The sequence below is a fragment of the Chaetura pelagica genome, unplaced genomic scaffold (genome assembly GCF_000747805.2).
Source record: "Chaetura pelagica isolate M959 unplaced genomic scaffold, ChaPel_1.0 scaffold217, whole genome shotgun sequence".
In the NCBI taxonomy this organism is placed as follows: domain Eukaryota; kingdom Metazoa; phylum Chordata; class Aves; order Apodiformes; family Apodidae; genus Chaetura; species Chaetura pelagica.
The window spans coordinates 404,289-414,698 of NW_009953903.1; the positions used below are offsets into that span (position 1 = coordinate 404,289).

The following is a 10,410-nucleotide window of genomic DNA, read 5'->3' on the forward strand; positions in this document are numbered from 1 at the left end:
GTCCCAGCCTGGCCGTTCCCCAGAGCATTTTGTGGCCTCTCCCCACCCTGACCCCCCCGTGTTCCCCCCCAGGAGCCGGGCACCCCATGAAGCCCCATCGCTTGGCACTGACCCACAGCCTGGTCCTGCACTATGGCCTCTACAAGAAGATGATTGTAAGTAGCTCTGCTTCTGGGGGCTGAGAGGAACAACTTCCCCAGCCTGGCTGTGGGGGAGGAGGGGGCTGGGGGAGGGGGCATCTTGGGATTAAGCACCTGGGAAAGGTGCCGGAGAGGTGGGCACTGCCCTGCTTGCTCCAGCCAGGGCCCCTGTGGGAACCACAGAACAGCCCCAGGGTGGAAGGGAACTGACAAGCTCATCTGGCCCAGCCTGCAGTGGGAAAGTGAGCTTAGATGAGATTGTCCTGTTCTGTTGCATCTTGAAAACCTCCAGTGATGGGGACTCTTCCATCTCCTGGGGAGGCTCTTCCAGTGATTGTTTGCACTGTAAAAAATGTCTTTCTTATATCAAGATGAAATCTCTTCTGGTGCAACTCGTACCTTTTGTCCTTTATCATAGAATCCCAGCCTGGTTTGGGTTGGAAGGGACCTTAAAGCTCATCCAGTCCCACCCCCTGCATGGGCAGGGACACCTCCCACCAGCCCAGGCTGCTCCAAGCCCCATCCAACCTGCCCTTCAACACTGCCAGGGATGGGGCAGCCACAGCTTCCCTGGGCAACCTGGGCCAGGCTCTCACCACCTCCAGAGTAAACTTTCTTCCTGAGATCTCATCTCAGTCTCCCCTCTGTTAGCTTGAAGCCATTATTGTCATGTCTCTCTGGCTTCTTGTGGAAAAAGAGCCTCAAGAGGCTCCTGATTCACTTTGGTGCCTTTAGGGGGGGGTCACTAATCCCACCTCATACCTGCTCAGTGATTGACCAGCTCCTCAAAGCCCTTGTGGCCCAACCAGCTGAGCCCAGCCCAGTGCCCTCCAGTGAAAACCTGATCAAACATGTTCAGCATGTAGAGATAATCAAAACAAAATATTAAATTAAAATGTTGAAAGAAATTAACTAATTTTGGGATTGTGAATGTGCCCTGGTGGCCAATAATGTGACCTGGGGGGCATGAAGAAGAGTGTGGGCAGCAGGTCAGGGAGGTTCTCCTGCCCCTCTGCTCTGCCCTGGGGAGGCCTCATCTGGAGAACTGGGTCCAGTTCTGGGCTGCCCAGTTCCTGAAGGACAAGGAGCTGCTGGAGAGCCCAGCACAGGGCCCTGAGATGCTGAGGGGGCTGTGAGGAAAGGCTGGGAGAGCTGGGGCTGTTCAGCTGGAGAGGAGGAGGCTGAGGGGGGATCTGCTCAGGGCTGGGCAATATCTGCAGGGGGTGGCAGGAGGGGGCCCAGAGTCTTCTTGGGGGTGCCCAGTGACAGGAGAAGGGGCAATGGGCACAAACTGGAGCACAGGAGATTTAACCTGAATAGGAGAAAATACTTCTTTCCTGTGAGGGTGCCAGAGCCCTGGGCCAGGCTGCCCAGGGAGGTGGAGGCTTCATCTCTGGGGACATTCCAACCCCACCTGGATGTGTTCCTGTGGGATCTGCTGTAGGTGACCCAGCTCTGGCAGGGGCTTGGACTCAATGATCTCCAGGGGTCCCTTCCAACCCTGGTGACTCTACCAGTGTGTGGTGCCCTCATTTGTAGTGTTTCTGTCACCTGGTGCAAGCAGGACTGAGCTCTGCTCCTCTCCCAGTTATCCTTGTTCTCTTCTGTGCCCAGTTTTGCAGCCCAGAGCAAAGGAAAAGCTCTTGGGAACACAGGGTGAGCAACTTCTTGCCTTGTGAGATGAGATCAAGGCAGGAATGGTAAAATCCTTTAACTATCCTGCCCCTTTGGGGTGGCTTTTGCCACACATATCATGCCACCTACCCCTGCTGTTCCTTGTGGGGCAACTTCTTGTGTCTCCTCTTGGCTTCTCCTCCCTCTCAGAGTGGCAGGATTTGTTTAGAGCTGTTCTGGATCCTTGAGTGGTTTAATTCCTGGGCTGACTGATGTGGTTCCAGGTCTCCTTATCTGATCCAGAACCTGGGGTGTAGCTGCTGCCTATTGTCTCCTCAGCCCCTGATCTGTTTGATGTGCCCTGGGGAACTGCCAGGACCAGGAATGTTCTTCTGGAAGTTGTAGGCTCCAGCTCCAGGCACTGCTGGTTGTATGAACTGTGTGTGTCCTTGTGGTGGCTTCATGGGAATTGCCTCAGGAAAAGCAGGGCAGAGTCCTTCTGTCACAGTCATCATGGTTCATGGGTATGGAATAGGGAGGGGAAAGACAGGCACAAAAGTGTCATTCCTTAGATCCAGGAGGGGTGTTGGGACCCTCCCTCCTTTTAGTGCCTGTGTGTTACTCACCCTGCTGCCCTGTGTGATAGTGTGAGCTGGTCCCCTCCCCTGGGAGCCTGAGATGGATGGCCCAGAGGTGGCTGGAAGGCTGTGCCCTCAGAATGGCTGGAGAACTGGCTCTTGGATTGGTTCTGGCAGTTGTGGGTGGTTGCAAGGAACTGGTGATGGAGTCAGGCTGTGGAGAAGGTGTGAGGAGCTTGTCTCAGGGCTGTGTGCTCACACCTGCAGCACACTGGAGGGATCAACCATCAGCTGGTGAGATCAGGCAGAGCTGTGAGACAGAAACCTGCACATCCCAGTCCTTCTCCAGCTCAGCCAGGCCCTTCTCCAGTCTGTCATCAGCTTCTCAGGCTCACTCATCCCCACCACCTGCAAAACTCTGACCACCTTTGTGCTCTCAAAGACTTGACTAAATAGGAGGACATGGAGCTCCTGGAGAGAGTCAGAGGAGGCCATAAAGGTGATCAGTGGCTGGAGCAGCTCTGCTCTGGAGCCAGGCTGGGAGAGTTGGGGTGTTCAGCCTGGAGAAGAGAAGGCTCCAGGGAGACCTTAGAGCAGCTTCCAGTGCCTGAAGGGGCTCCAGGAAAGCTGGGGAGGGACTTGGGACAAGGGCAGGGAGGGATGGGATGAGGGGGGATGGATGAAAACTGGAAGAGGGGAAATTTAGTTGAGACAGGAGGAGGAAATTCTTTGCTGTGAGGGTGGTGAGAGCCTGGCCCAGGTTGCCCAGGGAAGCTGTGGCTGCCCCATCCCTGGCAGTGTTGAAGGGCAGGTTGGATGGGGCTTGGAGCAGCCTGGGCTGGTGGGAGGTGTTCCTGCCCATGCAGGGGGTGGGACTGGATGATCACCAAGGTCCCTTCCAACCCAAACCATTCCATGATTCTATGACATCCCTCCTAAATGCCAGATCCACACCTGGACCAGGCAGTGGGCAGAGCTTGAAGCTTTGCCACATTTTTTTGTCTCAAAACCCTATTCTTGGGGTTGTCCCTTCTGAGAGACACCAGTGGTGAAGCTGAGAACCACAGAGGAGGCTTCACCTGGAGCAGCCAGTGACCAGCAAAGTTACAACCAAACGAAAGTGGGGATGAGGGGCAGTTGGGACTATGAAAGGTCCTGTTAACTCAGTGTCATGGTTCCACCCTTCTCCTCCCAATCAGAGGCCTTTCCCAGCTTATCCATGGCTGTAGTACACAAGGATGCAGCAGACCAAGGCTTGATGTGGCTGGAAGAGGGAGGCTGGTCCTGCTCGTTGCTTTCCCTGCTCCTCTGCTGCCTCTGGAAGCTGTTGGATCCCAGGGTGGAGTGGTGCAATAACTCTGGGAAAGGCAGGGGAGTTTTCTGCAGAGTCAGCAGGATGAGGCAACGGGTGGAGGGGCTGAGAGCCAGAGCTTGGGAAGGAGGGTGGGATTGCTGAGAGCAGGCTGGAAGGGGGCAGGTTTCTCCTGCCAGCACATGAGTCAGTCTTGAAGCTTTTGGCCTTTTTTTTCCCCTCCCCTTTGTTTTTTGAATCACTTGCACCTTCTTTTTGTGTCAGAACCTCTTGAGTATCCAGGGAGAGCTGTTTTTTCTGCATGATGGTCCTTGAACCTTGTTTCTGGTTGTGTTTGAGGTTGTCAGCTGTCTGGATTCCTGGGAGGTACCCATGCAGAAGGAACAGGTCCCACCTCCACCTGTAGCAGCTGCACTAAGGACTCATGTTTGTGAGTTTCCTTCTCCTCACTGGAGTTGATGGAGGCAGCAGCCCCTGAGAAACACCAAACCCAGGGCATCTATGTGGAAAAACCCACTGTGCCACATGGAGACCAAGTCAGGAAGGGAGCCACCATGTTTGTCAGGGTGTTTTGTGTCTCTGACAATGAACATGTTTCCCACTTATCCCCAAAAAAACAGGCTCCTTGCTGCAGTTGCCCTTAAAACCTTTCCCTTTGGAGACAAACTCCTGCACCTTCCTGTTTTATTTTCATGTTCCACCTTTTCCATCAAGTCTGTGCTTTAAGGAAGAGAAACTGGGAAGCACAAAAAACCATCTTCTGGTTGTGGTGTAACTTGAATTTCCTCTTGCCAGGTACGTGGAGTTACTGTTTGACTCCCTGTAAGGCTGAGGTATGTGCATCCTGTGCCAACCTGGCAAGCCTGGATCATCACAAGATCTTGTGTTTCAATCCATCTGGTTCCCTCACCATCTTTTGCTGCTTTTCCAAAAGAAACAAAACTTGTGCAACTCTTCCATCTGTCTGGGAGGTGTCTCCAAAATACCCTGAACCTATCAGGCTGGGCAATCTGGCAGAGGGACTGAAGCCATCCCAGGATCCAGGCATTAAAGTGATGTGGAAGGGAGTGAGAAGGGAATGGTGCCCTCCAGTGAAGGAGAAGCTGGAGTTCCAACTAAAGCTGGATTATTCTGCTGGCTTCCCCATGGATCAGTATGGGTTGGGGGTGACCTACTGGAGAGCAGCTCTGGGGAGAAGGACCTCAGGGTCCTGATGGACAACAGGCTGACCATGAGCCAGCCATGTGCCCTGGTGACCAAGAAGGTGACCCGAGGACGTGAAGAAGAGTGTGGGCAGCAGGTCAGGGAGGTTCTCCTGCCCCTCTGCTCTGTCCTGGGGAGGCCTCATCTGGAGAACCTGATCCAGTTCTGGGCTGCCCAGTTCCTGAAGGACAAGGAGCTGCTGGAGAGCCCAGCATAGGGCCCTGAGATGCTGAGGGGGCTGTGAGGAAAGGCTGGGAGAGCTGGGGCTGTTCAGCTGGAGAGGAGGAGGCTGAGGGGGGATCTGCTCAGGGCTGGGCAATATCTGCAGGGGGTGGCAGGAGGGGGCCCAGAGTCTTCTTGGGGGTGCCCAGTGACAGGAGAAGGGGCAATGGGCACAAACTGGAGCACAGGAGATTTAACTTGAACAGGAGAAAATACTTCTTTCCTGTGAGGGTGCCAGAGCCCTGGGCCAGGCTGCCCAGGGAGGTGGAGGCTTCATCTCTGGGGACATTCAAACCCACCTGGATGTGTTCCTGTGGGATCTGCTGTAGGTGACCCAGCTCTGGCAGGGGGGTTGGACTAGATGTTCAGAGGTGCCTTCCAACCCTGACCACTCTGTGTGTGGCTTTCCAAGGTGGGGGTGCAGTGGGGAAGGAAGGGACCTGAGGCAAGAGCTGAGGTGATGACGAGGGGCAGGAGGTGGGTTTGTGGCTGAAGGTGCCAGGTGGGCAGGAAAGCAGGGTCTGAGGAGCAAAGGGTGGAACTGCAGTGAACACCAATGTCAGGAGCTCATCTCATCTACTTCCTGCAGGTCTTTTGTCAGTTAGCTTGAGATGCCTTCCAGCCAAAACCTGAGTCTTATGGGAAATGAGCTTTTCCTCTCTCTCCTGAAGGTGTTCAAGCCCTACCAGGCATCCCAGCATGACATGTGCAGGTTCCACTCCGAGGACTACATCGACTTCCTGCAGCGAGTGAGTCCCAACAACATGCAGGGCTTCACCAAGAGCCTCAATGCCTTCAACGTGGGAGATGACTGGTGAGTGCTCCATGGGCCCACAGCTGGGAAGGGTGATCCTGCACAGAATCATGAAAGCTAAAAGGGACCTCAAAGATCATCCAGCTCCTACCCTGATGTCATGAGCAGGGAACCACTAGACCAGGTTGCACAAACCTCATCCAACTTCGCCTTAAAAACCTCCAGGGCTGGGGCATCAACAACCTCCCTGGGCAGCCCATCCCAGTTCCTCACCACCTTTAGAGTGAATATCGTAATATCTCACCTCAATCTCCCCTCTTCCAGCTGGAAACCCTTCCCCCTCCTCCCATCCCTCCCTGCCCTTGTCCCAAGCCCCTCCCCAGCTTTCCTGGAGCCCCTTCAGGCACTGGAAGGTGCTCTAAGGTCTCCCTGGAGCCTTCTCTAGGCTTCCCTCATGATCCAGGGAGCTCTTTTGGAATGTCCCATTTCCTAGTTGTTTTTAAGCAGGATGAGCTGCCTGTCCCTCCTGTTGCTGGAACCACCTTAATTCCCTTCTCTTTAGGTCTTGCAGTTCTTCTTTGCAGAGCTATATTTAATTTTAAATGTCTATACATGTGTGAGGGCTGAGCATAAAGAATGAGGGGACAACCTCTTGTCACTTGTGCCCTGGGACAGGACAAGGGGCAATGGATTCAAACTGGAGCCCAGGAAGTTCCACCTCAACATGAGGAAGAACTTCTTTGCTGTGAGGGTGCCAGAGCCCTGGGACAGGCTGCCCAGAGAGGCTGTGGAGTCTCCTTCTCTGGAGACTTTCCAGATCTGTCTGGATGCCTTTCTGAGTGACCTGCCCTGGTTTGGTCCTGCTCTGGCAGGGGGGGTTGGACTGGGTGATCTTCAGAGGTCCCTTCCAACCCCTGACATCCTGTGGTTCTGTGGTTTAAGCTGCTTGAGTTCCAGGCTCTATTTCTGCTGCTTCTTGCAGAGCCTCCAGTTCTTCTTCAACATGCTATTTTTTTTCTTAGAATCGTAGAATCCCAGACTGGTTTGGGTTGGGAGGGACGGTAAAGATCATCCAGTCCCATCCCCTGCATGGGCAGGGACACCTCCCACCAGCCCAGGCTGCTCCAAGCCCCATCCAACCTGCCCTTCAACACTGCCAGGGATGGGGCAGCCACAGCTTCCCTGGGCAACCTGGGCCAGGCTCTCACCACCCTCACACTAAAGAATTTCCTCCTCATGTCTCACCTAAATCTCCCCTCTCCCAGCTTGAAACCATTCCCCCTCATCCAGTCACTACACACCCAATTATTTTTAAATAATTGCCAGTCATTTTAGCCACCTTAATATGTGCATGTTAAATCCTAGACAGCTTGGAGAGCCTGATTTTCAGGTAGAACTAAGGAGATATTTGTTCTGTGTGTGCTGTGGAGGGGACAGCTGGACCAGCACAGGGGGAACTACATCAGCTGGGGAGTGTTTTTATCCCAAGCAGGGCTTGGAATAGCCTGGATTTCAGTATTTAGGCTGGGAATCAGAAGGCTGTTCCATGACCTTGCTGCTCTGATGATCAGAAGCCAACACTGGCCCAGGTTGCCCAGGGAAGCTGTGGCTGCCCCATCCCTGGCAGTGTTGAAGGGCAGGTTGGATGGGGCTTGGAGCAGCCTGGGCTGGTGGGAGGTGTCCCTGCCCATGCAGGGGGTGAGACTGGATGATCTTTAAGGTCCCTTCCAACCCAGACCAGTCTGCGATCTTATCAGAAACTGAAGGGGGAAAACACCCACAGTCTTTAAGCTTGTCCCTGTGTGTAACCTGTGCCATGATGCCATCAAGCTGGTGACACAGGGACCCTGTGTCCTGTGAGTCTGCACTGTCCCCCTGCCTGGGTTGGCTCTGCAGGGTGGGATGGAGCAGACCTGCCTCAGGAGCAGTGTCCCTGCAGTGGACAGGGCAGGAGCAGGATCTTGCAGACACAGCCAGGAGCAGAGCTCTTTCCCCTCTCCTGGTGCAGGGTCCCACACTGTGTCCCAGCTCCAGGCCCTTCCACAGGGCTGTGGGACAGACTGGCACACACAAGGGAGCTTTTCAGGGCTACCTGGGAAGCTTTGGTGATGATTATCAAATCCATGGAGTTTCCCATTGTGTTGCAGCTGGATTCACAGAATCACAGAATCCCAGGGGCTGGAAGGGACCTGGAAAGCTCCCCCAGCCCAACCCCCCTGCCAGAGCAGGGGCACCCAGAGCACATCACACAGGATCCAGGGGGGTTGGAATGTCTCCAGAGAAGGAGACTCCACAGCCTCTCTGGGCAGCCTGGCCCAGGGCTCTGGCACTCTCACAGCAAAGAAGTTCTTCCTGAGATTCACATGGAACCTCCTGGGCTCCAGTTTGCACCCAGTGCCCCTTGTCCTGTCACTGGACATCACTGCACAAAGCCTGGCTCTGTCCTCCTGACACTGCCCTGAACAGATTTGTGCCCATGGATGAGGTGGCCCCTCAGTCTCCTCTTCTCCAAGCCCAGCAGACCCAGCTCCCTCAGCCTTTCCTCAGCAGGGAGATGTTCCCCTCCCTCCAGCATCTCTGTGGCTCTGCCCTGGGCTCTTTCCAGCAGTTCCCTGTCCTTCTGGAACTGAGGGGCCCAGAACTGGACACAACATTCCAGATGTGGCCTCCCCAAGGCAGAACAGAGGGGAAGAACCTTCGTTTCCCTAATAACCACCCCCTTTCTAACCCACCCCAGGTGCCATTGGCCTTCTTGGCCACAAGGGCACATTCCTGGTCATGGTCCTCCTGCCCACCAGGACCCCCAGGGCCCTTTCTCCTGCCCTGCTCTCCAGCAGCTCAGCCTCCAACCTGATTGCTCACCTGCTGGTGCTCAGTGTAATCCAAGCAGGGTCAGAGTGATCCCAAATTGACCATTTCATAGAGGATGAGTTTTAATCCTGCTCAGATAACGTCCCTGGACAGTTTTATTCCTGACTTTGGACAGTTTGATTCCTGACTTTGCTCTGGAGAAATGGGAAGTTCTGTGTTGGAATCATGGTCTCTTTTTCAGCCCCGTGTTTCCAGGCCTCTTTGAGTTCTGCTCTCGCTACACCGGGGCCTCCCTGCAGGGGGCAACGCAGCTGAACAACAAGGTAACTGAGCTGATGTTCTGCTGATGCACCAGGCATGAGCCAACTGGTTTTCAGTGGGAGGAGAAACCCATGGATTTGTGGGGTGAAGCAACATGCCAAGCCCTGTGTTGCAGTGGGAATACCTCGTGCTGTGGGCCTGTGAAGCTTGAGATTGTTCCTGTGCTGCCAAAAGCAGCTGTTTAGAAGGTGATGAGTCTTTGGGGAGTCAGAGGACACTGATGCTGCAAATACTGAGGTCACAAAGTCCTCTTGGTGCTGTGGGACAAACCTGGGGTGCTCAGGGGAAACCAGCTGATGGGAGGCCTGGGGAGGGCTGCTGTGGGAAGGCACTAAATAAGTCCTGCAGAAGAGGGTCCTTGGGGGGGGTCTCAAACAAATCTGCAGAGGTTTGAGTCCTCTGGAGACCTGAGAAAGGTCTAATGAGTGTGAAGGACAAGTGCAGGAGCAAACTGTCCGTGCCTGCTGCTGGCTGGAGAGGCAGCAGGGGGGTGGGAGATGATCTTTTCTGGCCTAACAAGGAGTGTAGGACTAATGCGCAGGACTAATCCAGGAAGGACACCATGTCACCTACACTGGTGGCTGGGCAGGGTGGAACTCTGGAAAGCTCTCTGGAGGAGAAGGAAAGGACAGGGAGGTGTTTGTGGGCCACAGGACTGGGCAGGTTGAAGTGTTTGCAAGGTGGTTGTCACCACGTTGTCACCTTAAACTCACTCATCTTTCCTTTCTTAGATCTGTGATATTGCAATAAACTGGGCAGGGGGTCTGCATCATGCCAAGAAGTTTGAGGTAAGGAGGCAGCTCTGAGTGCTCCTGCTCCCTGAGGCCCAGGCTCTGCTGATCCTGCTCTGATGCTCTTGTCTCTGTCCCACAGGCCTCTGGGTTCTGCTATGTCAACGACATCGTGATTGGCATCCTGGAGCTGCTCAAGTAAGGACATGAGGCAGGTGCAGGGCTGTCCTGCCTGGCCTGGGGGTTCCCTCTGCTGCTCTCATCTTGCTTCTCTCTTTTCCCCCATCATTTGATTTTCTGGAGTCCAGGAACACAAACAACCTGGTGTTTGGCCTCTTCCTTCAGGCACAAGGAGGGGATCTGAGAGTTGGAATTCCTGACTGAAGTTTTGTTGCATGCAGTTTCATGGAATCTTGGAATGGTTTGGGTTGGAAGGGACTTAAAGATCACCCAGTCCCACCCCCTGCATGGGCAGGGACACCTCCCACCAGCCCAGGCTGCTCCAAGCCCCATCCAACCTGCCCTTCAACACTGCCAGGGATGGGGCAGCCACAGCTTCCCTGGGAAACCTGGGCCAGGCTCTCACCACCCTCACAGCAAAGAATTTCCTCCTCATGTCTCACTTCAATCTCCCTCTTCCACTTTTCATCCATCCCCCCTTGTCCTCTCCCTCCCTGCCCTTGTCCCAAGCCCCTCCCCAGCTTTCCTGGAGCCCCTTCAGGCA

The 10,410-nt window shown here is 54.6% G+C and overlaps 1 protein-coding gene across 1 annotated transcript in view; it reads left to right on the forward strand.

Annotated features, from left to right (window-relative positions):
* Positions 1-37: 37 nt before the first annotated feature.
* Positions 38-10,410, forward strand: part of HDAC3 (histone deacetylase 3) — a 16,310-nt gene continuing 5,937 nt past the window's right edge. Inside the window, exons 1-5 of the mRNA XM_010001403.1 lie at positions 38-155; positions 5,741-5,883; positions 8,876-8,957; positions 9,687-9,743; positions 9,829-9,884. Coding sequence (XP_009999705.1) covers positions 87-155; positions 5,741-5,883; positions 8,876-8,957; positions 9,687-9,743; positions 9,829-9,884 — 407 coding nt within the window. The 5' untranslated portion in view covers positions 38-86. The remainder of the gene's footprint in view (positions 156-5,740; positions 5,884-8,875; positions 8,958-9,686; positions 9,744-9,828; positions 9,885-10,410) is intronic.